Source organism: Thunnus thynnus, chromosome 16 (assembly GCF_963924715.1).
Source record: "Thunnus thynnus chromosome 16, fThuThy2.1, whole genome shotgun sequence".
Classification (NCBI taxonomy): domain Eukaryota; kingdom Metazoa; phylum Chordata; class Actinopteri; order Scombriformes; family Scombridae; genus Thunnus; species Thunnus thynnus.
In genome coordinates, this window is record NC_089532.1 from 4,301,591 (window position 1) to 4,316,653 (window position 15,063).

General features: G+C 36.0%; 1 protein-coding gene across 1 annotated transcript in view; it reads right to left on the bottom strand.

Moving 5' to 3' along the window:
- The window catches only part of LOC137199732 (uncharacterized), a 64,310-nt gene extending 49,675 nt beyond the window's left edge, over positions 1-14,635 (bottom strand). The window contains exons 1-5 of the mRNA XM_067614235.1: positions 14,562-14,635; positions 11,142-11,292; positions 10,116-10,217; positions 9,878-9,967; positions 8,904-8,959 (exon numbers count right to left, since the gene is read on the bottom strand). Coding sequence (XP_067470336.1) covers positions 8,904-8,959; positions 9,878-9,967; positions 10,116-10,204 — 235 coding nt within the window. The 5' untranslated portion in view covers positions 10,205-10,217; positions 11,142-11,292; positions 14,562-14,635. The remainder of the gene's footprint in view (positions 1-8,903; positions 8,960-9,877; positions 9,968-10,115; positions 10,218-11,141; positions 11,293-14,561) is intronic.
- Positions 14,636-15,063: the final 428 nt, after the last annotated feature.

Here is a 15,063-nt window from a genome sequence, read left to right on the forward strand (position 1 = left end):
AACTATGTTGAGTCTTGACCGCGTTTTGCTGTCATTCATGTTCGCGTTAATCTCTCTGTCCTCTCCTCTGCTCTATTTGTTGGTGTTTGTGTTTATCTTACTTTGTGACGTATATTAAAATTTGGCAAATTCCAGTAAATTTACTTACTGGCTGAAACAGCCCCTCCTCTCAACCAGCAGCAGAGGGAGGAAGAGGACAGGATGAAGATACTGACTGATGTCTGCGCTCTTCATTCTTTCTAAACTTCACTCAGTATTTTAATATCATGGATATTTTCTATTATATTGACATTTTTTATTTCTTCCAAGTGAGATATTATTGAATTTATACAGTGACTTTGCTGACGGAAACATGACTGTTGCTGTTGCAAGAAACGACATTTCGTCATGTTTAAAACATCTAATCTATTCTTATCTTGTTCTGAATTTTTATTTTTTTTAATAATAATTGAAACCCCCTCAATGGTTTAGTAATGAAAAAGAACCGATAAGAGAATTGATAAACACTCGTATTTCTTTCTTCTGGAGTTTCGTTTATTCCACCAATGCAGTCAGCAAAGCAACATAACACATCACTATAACTACCATCTCTACTGCTATCAGATCATTTTAACACTCGCAGACACAAACGTGATGAAAACTGTTGTTACGTTGTCTTTAGATGATGAAAATAATCTGAATCAAGCTGATGAGTGAAGGTGAAATAAACATGTAACTCACAGCAGGAAGTTTTTAAGGTTTGTTGATTCAGAATCTCAACTTTCTGTTTTCATCTTTAACCTGAAGTGATCTTTAAGGAAATCTGATGACAGAACAACCGCTCTAAACTTTAGAACAAAAGTCAACAGATATATTAACAGACTTTATAAATCTTTAGTCTGATGGGTGCGTTTTATTCCAACAAGGAAATAAAAATTACCGAGCTGGCATCAATGCAGTCTGTTGTATCTCTGTGCAAAACGGGACAAATAAAATAAATAAAAAACACAGTCGTCCCTACAGCTGGCTGGTGGCTACAGTCTGACTATGGGAGGAAGAGAAAATCGCAGTTCAAGTCCATTCACTATAAGCCTGTTTTACGCGTTACGCGGTGCGTTTTTTTAAAATAAATATTGTAATGATAATAGTCCAAAATTGTGTGAAAATGCGTAGTTTTTAGTCAAATAACACCAAATTCAGAGGCGTTTCGGTTTGAAAAGATCTGAGGCTTTTTAAGCAGGATAAATAATGTAAACTAATATAAATACTTTTTGTATATTTACATTGGAAGCAAAACAAGCAAACTAACAAAGTGTGTTAAGATGCCACAGTATTGAGATGGAGGCAACAATCTCAGAGACAGAACCTGGACAAATAAGATTACGGCTGCCTGAATGGAGAGATACTACTAGAGGTTAGAGAGAAAAGTGAACTGACCATTTAAATGAACCAGTAGGAAACAGGTCCAGATGTATCAGAGGAAGTAAAAAGTTCATCAAGTCCCAGAACACAATAATAACGCTGACATTACTGTGAGTGTTGATATGTTCGGCTTATCTGTCCAATCAGGCAACAACTAACTTATGGGGCAACTAAAGATTGTTTCTTTATTGAGTGACTTTAATGATTGAATAGACTTTTAGTTATTTATAATAAAATGTCATGACAGGTCTGATGGAGCTGCTTTATCCCAGTTTCACTGTATAAACATTGAATCTGTGTGTATCCTAACAGCTGACCTGTCAGATGTGAAGGAAAAACGTAACATTAATTATCGTTAAATTCTGATCTTATTTATGAAGTTACCGTTGCTGTGCCTCGTGCGTAAATGCGCACAGCGTCTCTCAGTTTGGAGACTCTGCTGCCGTGTGATGCTGCAGGTATTTCACAAACTCAAAAGAAATAATCACACATAGCCACACAATCCTAGATTACATTCAGTGACACCTGAACAGACATTATTCTTGTGGTTGTGCGTTCTCTTCCAGATTGTATTATGGACAAATGTCTGCGCTGAAATGTGGAGAAAACCCTGAAACCTTGCTTTTGTCATCATAAAAATGAACTTGACTGTCTGCATTCTTAATACATCCGTGACCTGTATGCGTCCATTTTGTGCTGCGCCATATTTCTCCCCCTTCCTCCCACGCCCCGGGTAAAGTCCAGTTGATACAATAAAAGGTTTTATAGGAATAAAGAGCTTCTCAAAATCGACCCTAACGACGCCACTGGGACTAAAGTTCATAACAGACCTCTGTTACTTCAACACTAAGATTTGCTTTAATTGGCGATTATTTTGTAGTTTCACGGAGGCAAAAAAGTTGACATAAGCCCTAAACCAATTAACAACGCAACACGGTGTTTCTTTTGATTAGTTAAAATAAACGTGAGAGGAAATCATAGCGATTTAATGACGAATAACGCAAATACACAGGCTTGTATAAATACTAAATAAGATATATTAAGGCTGGTAATAAGAACCATTTAAGTATATAAAGCGTAGTTACAATACCTTTAAAGGATGAAACACACTGCGTGACAGGAGTGACGGTCAACTGCTACAACCCAACGATGTAACATGGCAATAGAAACCAGTGTCTCCTCCTGGTTTATTTCAACACCTCTCCTTTCTTCTTAATTATGGTGTTACCTTCGGCCAAAGTACAGTTACAATAAAGTTATTGAACAGTATTTCATATCTGACTGATATGCTGATATTTAAGATAAAATTCTGTTTCCAGTGTGTAAAGGCCTTAAAGGATACTTACACTTATATTCTTTATTTTATATACTTCGTCCAAAAGTGAAAGTACAGCTGGTCCATTTCAAACCGATGATGTCATTGAACAGTACAATGATTTTCTTCATATTACATTTGCAAACAATGACATTTATTATAGCCTGTTCAGCACATACAATTTAAATCTTTCTGGGATGACTGGAACAATATTGATAATATTGTAATGTTAACACACTGTTACCCAAATTCCCTCAAACATTCCTGTAACGGAGCTGATTTTATAAGTCGAATTATTGTAATGTGGGACACCTATAAGTTCAAATGTGTCCATCTCTTTAGTAGGATTTTTAATGCAGGACTTTTACTTGTAATGGAGTATTTTACATTGCTGCATTGATACTTTTAAAGAATCTGAGTACTTCGTCCACCACTGCAGACAAGTGCCGAACTAGCCCCAAACCACCAAATATAGTGTTGCAGTAGAAAAAACAAAATTTGACAAAAAAGAACATAAATTAGGTTGTGTGCAAAACAGAGAAACTTGCCTCCTTTTCAAAGCTTTACAAATAAAATCAGCCACAGAACAGGTGTAACAGGTGCTATAGTTGCATAATTTTCACATCCAGGGTGAATTAGAGTAATGTGGGACCATTTCTGCAATTGGCACTTCAGGAGTATATTTTGATATGAAGCCAATATATTATATCCTCAGCCAATACCATTCAGAGATCCCCAATATGTTTACTAATCATATCAATCGAGAGAATGCAGATATCACACTCAGAGAAGAAATGGCAAATATAAAAGTACTGCTTGTGCCAAATTGTCCCAGATTATATGCATTTCCTAATGTGGGACAGTTCAGACGGAAATCTGGGACACTCGCTGGGAGGCTGAAAGGCTTAAATTACCTTAATTAATACTATAAAAACTTCTCAGTAACACTCAAGGCCAAAGTGCCCACATTTGGTTTCAGTCATTACAATCTTTTTGCTGTTACAGATAGTATAGCAATGTTTTATATTATATATTATGTATTAATATTAGTAATAAAAATATACAATAATAAAATAAGTGTGAGTCTGGGAGGCCCTGCCTTATTTAAAGAAGAGAAATCTGGGTCTTCAATATCAAAGTGTGAGCTTCAAACATGGCTCGAACAAAGGATATTTCTGAGGACCTTAGAAGAAGAGTTGTTGATGCTCACCAAGCTGGAAAGAGTTACAAAACCATTTTTAAAGAGTTTGGACTCCACCAGTCGACTGTCAGGCTAAACGTGTACAAATGTGAACACATCCAACACCATTGTGTTGGATGTGTTCACATTTTAATGCCAGTCGACGTTCATCCTGTGTTTGTCTCTTCATGGAGGAATAACTTTTTCCAAATGACACAAACAACAAAACATATGTATAAACACTTGATTTTATTCTCAGCAGAATAATCCAACAAGGGGTGTAGTTAATCATTTTCAGCATAATAAATGAAGGAGTGGGATAAAAAGGATAGTAGTCAGGGACAGTAATCCATAAAGTGCAAGTACAAACACTGGCTGAGTCATGACTTGGTGACGTTACACAAAGTGCAAACTTACAACACAAACTCATCATTACATTTTAACTGAGGAAAGACTGTAAAGGCTGCGCAGTCAATCACAATGTGATCATAGCTGGTTCTTAGCTTAATTAAGTTTTAGTTTAATGCTTTTGTGTCTAATTAACAAACAGTTACTCATATTGGCACCAGTAATCTCACAATATTCAAAGCTGCATTCAGTGGCAGCTAGCAATAACAGACTGAAACTATTATATTAAATGAAATAACCAGAAACCCTTTAATATCAGTTACCTGCAGAAATCCAGAAATTCAAGTTATGCTTGTGTATTTTTAGTAAAACTTAGAGAGAAGATTTTGACAAAGATTTTGTCATTGGGATGAGTTCCTGTCATCCAGCTGAGAAAAACAGGGGAGACAAATGGATGCAAGCAAACTTTTCACAATGAAAAATTGTTTTGAAGTCATTGATACTTGTTAATCGTAGCTAAATATAGCATATAGTGTTGGCAACTCAAATACAACTTTACATTTATATAGGCACAGAGCACAGACCCCAAAGCATCAGACCTGCTTCAAAGAGGAGATATATATCAATACATAAGTGAGAGTACAGAATACCATAAAGGCGAGCTTATCAGTTTTACTGTAAGGCAAAAAGACACTCAGTCAAGCTGGCCGTGATAAATTTTTACCCACATCACCTATACTTAACAAGTTTCAGTTTTGGGTAAAGTAGGCACCGTGTTTAAACAAGGAAGAAGAATGTATGAATTAAAGAAGAGGATATCTCTGATTCTGCTCAGTGGGAGAGGAGGAGTTGAAGCATCTGCAGGTTGGATAGTTGTAGTTGGACTGGTCTAGACAGCCTCTGGCAGGTGTGTTGACTTTGTTTCTATCTCAGAACTACTTCCAACAACAAGCTCTTGGGTGGTGGGGGGGCTGTCTTTACCTTTTCCCTGATAAAAACACAGAACATAATTTGAACATCACACCATTTCAAAATGCTGAGTCAGTATGTCACATCTTATCTCTGCACAGTGATCTTTTACTTTCAGACAGATTATATTCAACATATTTTTCATATTTGTATTCCTTTTACAAATAAATCTCAGTTTTTGGTGATTGCCAGATATCTTCTGCCCATTTTTGTACACATTTACCTTTTACATTATATTTTAACAACTCTTGGTAAATCAAATATTGTATTATTGTAAACTCACAATACTAGTCTTCCATCTAACATGAATCCAACCCCACATCTCAATCAACATGATGCAAATATGTGAATTCACAAAGAATATCTGATCGTCATTTGAATAAATCTTTTTTTCTTGAATCTTTTATAACCTCATATTCCTGAAACATAATCCAAAATACAACAAAAAAATCTATAAACATTTACATATTTCTATAACCTGAAGTTGATCATCACCAAAACTGAACTGAGCACTGCTTTCTCTGCCTGATTCTTGAAGATGTAAAACTTGTTTTTCTTTCTGATGGAATAGAATTAATATGAAATTGATTGAAATGGAAACAAAATTCTGCTACATCAACATTTGGTGCATCAGAAAAATCAAATAATGAAGGAGAATTTAGTATCACACTGACAAGTGATGAAGTGATGATGAAGATGCTTATAAATTGATTATGAATGAAATCAATGTCAGATTTATTCTTGATTCTGTGGCCACTGAATGATTTCTCTCCTCTTCTCACACAGAGTTATAATTATGTTGACAGTTTCATCAATATATTGCAAAAAGTGTGTTAAAGAATCAATATGTGAGTTACAGGTTTGACTCACCCACTGTCTGAAGACAAGAGTGAATAACGATCAGCTGTTGCAACCTTCTTTGAATCTGAGAAGAGAGATTCACTGAAGTCCAGCCGGCTGCAAATAATAATCATTGTTATATTATAATATATAAATATAGATGAAATAATAGGAAATTTGCTGAAATGGAAACAAAATTCTGCTTCGTCAACATCTGATATACGTCAGAGAAATCATATAATGGAGGAGAATCTAGTATCACACTGACAAGTTCAGATAATAAAGATGATTAGAAAGTGACTGCAAATAAAATCAATGTTATATTTATTCTTGATTCTGTGTCCACTGAATGATTTTAATGATGTTGACAGATTCACCAGATGTTTTCTGATTGTTTGTTGATAAATGCTGAAAAAAGGAAAAAGTGATGTAACATCCTGTCAAATGTTCAAAGACAAATAATAGACTAAAACTTCTCTATTTATAATGATGCTGCTTAACATATTATTCATCACAACCAATTATATTTTGTACAATCAGACAGAAAACGGAGGCTCGGCTCTGTTTTCTGTACTGCAGTCATCTAAGATCTACTCTGAACCAACTTAACAGACCTCTGCAGCTCTCTGACATTTAACAACATTTTATATCAACACAAGTTGGATCAATAATTTTTATTTGTCAACTTTTATCTTTCACTTAAGTCCAAATATTAACTTTTAGCAGTTTGATAAATACAGGCTCTGTTGTTATTGATTTGTTTTGTCTTGTTGTTATCAAGTGCTGGAATAAAACATACATTTTAATCATTATTATTATTATTATTATTATTATTATTATTATTATTATTATTATTATTATCATTATTATTATACTCAGAGCAGACTGATGGAAGATCATTTATGAGTAGAGAAAATACAAAGGTCTGACCCTTTAAGAATACCTTCCTCTGTGTTATTTTTACCATTTAATAGAACACACTGTTTCTAGTTATAAAGATATAAATGAAACAACAGCAAAGTAGATCAAGAAAGACCAAAATAAAGTTGATGAAGAAGACCAAACATGAGAATATCAGCCATCCAGACACAACAACTGCTGGATACACAACTACCAGATAGACATCAGAAAAGTTCAGGAATAATGTTTTCTGTTCACACTGAATCATTTCTGGCTCTAACATTTGTGCTCATTTTGATCTTGAAGAAAAGTAAGTTGATTTTACTGATTCAAGTGTCTGTCAGTGTGGATACAAGTGACAGAAAAGATAAATGTAAATATGATCAGCTAACAAAACAAGCTGCTGAAACCAGAGATGTATTGAATGGAGGAACAGTTATTCCTTGTTTACACAGGTCACAGAGCAAAGCAGCACGTTAACCAACATAGATACTAAAATTATAAAGTAACAGAATGGTGACTTACACTGGCGCTGAGGCAGTTCTGAGGGCACATTTGTGGTCTGGGCTGTAAAACAACAGACACACAAAATTGTTAATATAGTTAATAGTTCATGAAATGACTCTGCTATTTCTGCAATTAACACTAGAATACCAACTTTTAAAACATGTGCACACTGATCTGACAGTGTGTGTCAAGCAAAAGATCATCAACTGAAACATTTGCAAATGTAAGAATTTGCTAATGTACTTAGGTTTGTGTCCATTTTGTGTTGTCATGTCAGACTCTGCACTGCCTGATGTGACCACTAGATGTCCTGAGTTCATTTGTCTTTACCAGCAGTAATAACTTCATTAACACACCAACAGGATCAATCGGAATCTGTGTTTTTTTCTACACATTTGACAGATCAGCTGTCAGTCAGACACAGCTTCTCTGCATTTCCTCACTAGTCACTGAGTACATGAGGGCTGAGAGCAGTTATCAATTAATCAAATAACTGTTATTTCTGCAATTAACTCTAGAATACCAACCTTTAAAACATGTGCACACTGATCTGACAGTGTGTGTTAGGCAAAGGATAGCACCAACTGAAACATTTGCAAATGTAAGAATTTCCTACATGTATTCATCATCACCTGGGTCATTAAGTATAACTCTGCAACCCAGGCAAGTCAGGAGCAGCCTGTTAACAGTTCATAATAGACTAATCCAAATAACAAAGAACCCTGTATAACATATTAAAATCCAACATGGTACACATTATTGTGCTGATTGTATTTCAAGAAGCAATATTAACTTCAAAGTAGAGCTGTGTAACATGGCCTATAAAATTATTGCAATATTTTTAGGCTATATTGCGATAAACAATATATATCTTGATATTTTGAAATCTCCTCTAAACTACTGTAAATTACTTAAATACTAAACTACTAACTGCTGTTACAATAAATTTAAATAAAGTTATATAAAGTACTGTTATAATAGATACATCGAGTATATTCGATATGTCGCCCATCCCTAATTTGAACATTTATTGAAATGAAACCATGTGAGAAGTTTAGAGGTAAAAATCACTGTTTGGTGGAGCTGTTAACAACTCATAGACATGTGAAATATGACCCCGACTACACACTGCTTTATGTAAGACATCAAAAGCCAAAAGGGTTGGAAACCACTGGTTTCATCTTTCATCTTTAATCAGAGAATCATATAATAGAGGACACTGACAAGTGATGAAGATGCTTATAAAGTGATTACAAATAAAATCAATAACAGATTTATTCTTGATTCTGTGGCCACTGAATGATTTCTCTCCTCTTCTCACACAGAGTTATAATTATGTTGACAGTTTCATCAATATATTGCAAAAAGTGTGTTAAAGAATCAATATGTGAGTTACAGGTTTGACTCACCCACTGTATGAAGACAAGACTGAATAACGATCACCTGCTGCAACCTTCTTCAATGGATGTGAGAAGAGAGATTCACTGAAGTCCGGCCGGCTGCAAATAATAATCATTGTTATGTTATAATATATAAATATATAAATATAGAGGAAATAATAGGAAATTGGCTGAAATGGAAACAAAATTCTGCTTCGTCAATGTCTGATATACGTCAGAGAAATCATATAATGGAGGAGAATCTAGTATCACACTGACAAGTTCAGATAATAAAGATGATTAGAAAGTGACTGCAAATAAAATCAATGTCAGATTTATTCTTGATTCTGTGTCCACTGAATGATTTTAATGATGTTGACAGATTCACCAGATGTTTTCTGATTGTTTGTTGATAAATGCTAAAAACAGGAAAAAGTGATGTAACATCCTGTCAAATGTTCAAAGACAAATAATAGACTAAAACTTCTCTATTTATAATGATGCTGCTTAACATATTATTCATCACAACCAATTAAATTTTGTACAATCAGACAGAAAACGGAGGCTCGGCTCTGTTTTCTGTACTGCAGTCATCTAAGATCTACTCTGAACCAACTTAACAGACCTCTGCAGCTCTCTGACATTTAACAACATTTTATATCAACACAAGTTTGATCAATAATTTTTATTCTCAAGTTTGTCAACTTTTATCTTTCACTTAAGTCAAAATTTGTACTTTTAGCAGTTTGATAAATACAGACTCTGTTGTTATTGATTTGTTTTGTCTTGTTGTTATCAAGTGCTGGAATAAAACTGAAATTTTAATCATCATTGTTACTGATTCAAGTGTCTGTCAGTGTGGATACAAGTGACAGAAAAGATAAATGTAAATATGATCAGCTAACAAAACAAGCTGCTGAAACCAGAGATGTATTGAATGGAGGAACAGTTATTCCTTGTTTACACAGGTCACAGAGCAAAGCAGCACGTTAACCAACATAGATACTAATATTATAAAGTAACAGAATGGTGACTTACGGTGGTGCTGAGGCAGATCTGGATAGAGCCTGAATGCGCACCATAGGTTTACTGAGTACCTGAGAGTCTGGTATCTGCTGCTTCTCTGGGCTGTAACACAACACACACACACACACACATCTTTGACTCTGACTAAAGATGGTGGAGTAATGTTGCTGCTGATTTGTGACTCAGGAGCAAACAGGAGAAATCTCACAGAGAAAAAGTCATTTTAAACAGTCAGAGATCCTCATCTCACCTCTGAGCTTTGGTCTGGTTGTCATGTTGCCCACACAGAGGGGTTTCAGAGGGATGGACCCCCTCCTCTGTCTCCTCACACTGATTCATTGCACATGTTCACCTGCACACAAACACACCCAACTATTATAAGTAAAATGGCAAACAGAAACCCAATTCATGAGTTCATGAATGTTGGTGTTAATGAGTTGTAATTATCAGCCCACCTTCCCTACAGAAATAAATCTTGTCTGATTGTGTCTATGAAGTTCACTGACACCATGAATGTACTTAGGTTTGTGTCCAGTTTGTGTTCTCATGTCAGACTCTGCACTGCCTGATGTGACCACTAGATGTCCTGAGTTCATTTGTCTTTACCAACAGTAATAACTTTATTAAGTTATTACCATTCATATCAGCTGTCAGTCAGACACAGCTTCTCTGCATTTCCTCACTAGTCACTGAATACATGAGGGCTGAGAGCAGTTATCAATTAAACTGCTATCTCTGCAATTAATGCTAGAATGACAACTTTTAAAACATGTTGTGCACACTGATCTGACAGTGTGTGTCAAGCAAAAGATCATAAACTGAAACATTTGCTGGCAACATTTTCAAATGTAAGAATTTGCTGCTTTTCTACACACATTCATCATCACCTGGGTCATTAAGTATAACTCTGCAACCCAGACAAGTCAGGAGCAGCCTGTTAACAGTTCATAATAGACCAATCCAAATAGCAAAGAACCCTGTATAACATTAAAATCAAATATGGCTCACATTATTGTGTTGACTGTATTGTAACATCAAAATAAAATATTGTTCACAATTTGAGTGAATTACATCTGGATTCACTCTTTATTGAACCTTATCCCATCTCTTTATTCTGTATTTGGATATCCATTAGTTTCCACAAACTGGTCGCTGGTTCCAGTGGCGCCTTAATGCACAAGCCTCGGGCCTCCAGAGGCCTCATGAAACATGAACTTAAAAAAACAACAAACAAACAAAAAAAACATAGTAAACAAGATGCAGGAGGGTAAGCTACCTGTGATGTGGGGGCAGATGTGATGAGGAGTCAATCCTCTTGCTGTGCTTCAACACTCTTCGTAAAAACGTCCCTCCTCCAAAATGTCCATAGTCCCAAGGCCTATAGTAATGTTAAGACATCCCTGCTGGGGTCCACACCACAACAGCAACTATAAAGCAAATAACAATTTAAAATAATAAAATAATAAAAAGCTAAATCAACCAAATGTAGAAATTAGAAAATAAATGAAAGGTGGACAATAAAAACTTACAAAAACAAAAACAAAGTGGTCAAGATAGAAACAAAAAGAAAAAAATCAAATAGATTCCAAAATAGCAATAATTAAAAGACACATCTATGTGAAATTCTTTGACTTTTTGAAAGACAGTTAACTTTTGATGTGTTTTATGTCTGTGGAGCAGATTCCAGGCATATATAGAGAACAAATCTCATACAGTTTGTTCATGGACACATGAGACTGACCAGTGCTAACTTGAAGTGTTGACAGAAACCAGTATATAGCCTACAAGTTTTCTCGCAAACTAAGTGTGGTGAATTATTCAGATTCACATTTTTTGCATAAATAACAGAAGACTAGATTTTAATGTAACCTCTCCGATAGGAAAACTATTTGCTTTTTAACGGAGGCGGGGTGGTTAACCAACCAGTTAGTCCATTTCCTTAACATCTTTTTGTTGTTGTTAGAAAACACTTGTGATAAAGCATGAATCTCACTCAACTCTTTTTGTTGCTTGTCCACTATGACTGTGGTTAGAAGACGCAGCACTACTTGGACAAGTGACACGAAGGTGATATTTATGCTTTATCAAAATAGTTTTCATACAGTACTTTCAGTTTTATAAGAGAAAAGACTTTAAGGATGAGGACTAACTGGTTGGTTTTGCAAATGTAGATTACACCCCATCTCCGTGTGCACAGCAACTGGCAAAAAGTGATCATGTTAAATAATCATGATCTCAATATTGAACAAAAATAATTGTGACTATGATTTTTGCCATAATCGAGCACCCCTAAAAACACATACATTTTGATTTACACACACACACACACACAAAGAGTTTAAATATGTATGTTATATATTGTAAATATGTATGTAATGAATTGTTTTCTTCTGTTTTCTTTTTCATTTAGGAGCACATGTACTCCTTGAAAAAAAGTAAGGATTGAACACTGCTGTCAGATGTGTAGAAACACTAAGTAAGTGGAGTGTGGCCAGTCCAAGGGCTTCTGTCACAGGCATGTAGATGTTTACTTTAGACCCCCCCCCCCCCCCCCCCCCCCCCATCTACACCCCATCTCCGTGTGCACAGCAACCCATGCACTGGATGAACCCTGATCCATTGCAGCTTCTACTGTCATGTATCAGGGATGGTTACTGAACTATGATGGATCAGCTGATATACCGTCCAGTCTTTGTTGCTCTGAAAACTACTTCTTTAATGAGTTACTTTAACGATTAAATAGACTGTTCAAGGTTTGGATTTTCAGTTTTTTAGAATAAAATGTCATGACAGTTCCGATGTAGCTGCTTTATTCAAGTTTCACTGTATAAACATTGAATCTGTGTGTAGCCTAACAGATGACCTGTCGGATGTGAAGGAAAAACGTGACATTAATTATCGTTAGATTCTGATAGATCCTCTTGGCGTGTTTAGGAGATTCTGCTGCCATGTGATGCTGCAGATATTTCACAAACTCAAAGGAAATTAAAGCTGCAAGCAGCGTTGAATGGTCCTTCTCGCCCTTGCGCACGTTGGGCCGCGGCGCAATCGAAGGGCTTCTGTGACGGGCATGTAGATGTCTTCAGACGGCTGTTGGGGCTGCTTTACTGAAATTTCGTAGGGGGCGCTATTCAGACAGTTTGCAGCCATTTTCTGCAGGGTGAGACATGGCTGCCTTGCTCACACCTGTGTCATAAAAATCATGCAAGTTTTGTGCCCATTCACTTGAATTTCAATTAGTAAATTGAAAACTCTTGATGAGTTTGTGTGTAAAACAAATTAATTTCCTAATTTTCATCAAGTCTATTTTTAGGAATGTAAAGACTTTTAACTAGGGATGCACGACATTAGATTTTTGCTGATATCCGGTATGCTGATATTTCCAACTCATTGTGGCCGATTGCCGATATATGCACATATTTTTACCAGCTGGCTGAGGAGGCTATTATGCATGTAAGCATAGATTATACTATGATCAAGAAAGACAATATATGAATGAAGAACTTAGGAAGACTGGAGTTCAGTAGCTCAGCATTAAAGTTCTTCCCTCATATAGGCTATAGTCTTTCTTGATCATTAGTACAATATATGATTGCATGTGTAATAGTCTCCTCAGCCAAGTGGGAAAAATATGTGCATATATCAACATCGGCAACTGGCAAAAAGTGATCATGTTAAATAATCATGATCTCAATATTGAACAAAAATAATTGTGACTATGATTTTTGCCATAATCGAGCACCCCTAAAAACACATACATTTTGATTTACACACACACACACACAAAGAGTTTGAATATGTATGTGATAAATTGTAAATATGTATGTAATGAATTGTTTTCTTCTGTTTTCTTTTTCATTTAGGAGCACATGTACTCCTTGAAAAAAAGGCTTCAGCAAGGCATGTAGATGTTTACTTTAGACCCCCCCCCCCCCCCCCCCCCCCTCCTCCCCCCATCCCATTCTCTCTCTCTCAGCTGGAGAGAAGGATTTCTCTGTACTCTGTACTGTGTTTCTCTGGTCTGACTTAAAGTTTAGACGTCAGACGCCCCAGTTTGGCACAAAGTCCATGCCCAGAGATTGCCTCCCCATTGCTTTACATTGTAAGGTGTGATGTCGCACTACAACTTTCAGGGCTTACTAAATCTAAACCGTTCGAGTTATTACAAAGTTTTTAATAACTTTTGTTCAGCACAGTGTGATAAGCCATGTATTAAAGTTTGAAGCCGATACCATAAAGATTAATAAAGAAAGAATAAGAAAGAAACAAACACACGAAATACAATAGGGTCTTCGCACTTTGTGCTCAGGCCCTAATAATCACACAATAACCCTGGATTACATTCAGTGACACCTGAACAGACATTATTCTAACCCCTTACAGACCTGAACCACATTAACAGCTGGTTTTTGACGGACATTTCAATAAGTTACATAATAGATGAGAAATAGAGAAAGAGGCACGAAAGTTAATTTGTGATTTTGGAGAGCTCTGTGTGCAGCTCTGCTAACTAATGCCACATAAACCGGCAAGTGTGTTCTCTGCAAGATTGTACTGCGACTGTTGTAGGAATACTGCTGAAAAAGAAAATGATATGTTACACTTTAACGGTTGATTTGTACTGCTAAATCCTATATACGATATATTAAGGCTGGCAAGAAGATTCATTAAAGCATATAAAGCGTAGTTACAATACCTTTAAAGAGTGAAACACACTGCAACACAGGACCGAAAATCAACGGCTGCAGAACAAAAATGTAACGGGTCAACGGGTGTAACGCCCCCCCCCCCCCCCCCCCCCCCCCCCCCCCACACACACACACACACACACACACCCTTTTCTTCTTAGTTATGTTGTTGTTTCCTTGAGCGAAAGTACAATTTAGAATAAAGTTATTCGACAGTATTTCATATCAGACTGATATCCTGACTTTTCAGATAAAACTCTGCCCTCTTAAATTTAAACAATCCACGATTAAAGGATACCTACAAGTTATTTTCGATGTTCCTCCAAAAGTGAAAGTTAAACTAGTTCACTGTAAACTGATCGATGCCATCGAGCGATGTGATGAATTTCTTCATACTAAATTGTAACAGTCCACTTATTATATTCAACATGTATACTTTAAATCGGTCTGGGATTAATTGAACGGGACATGATAGTCAGACACTATTGACATTCATCATCACCATCTTAT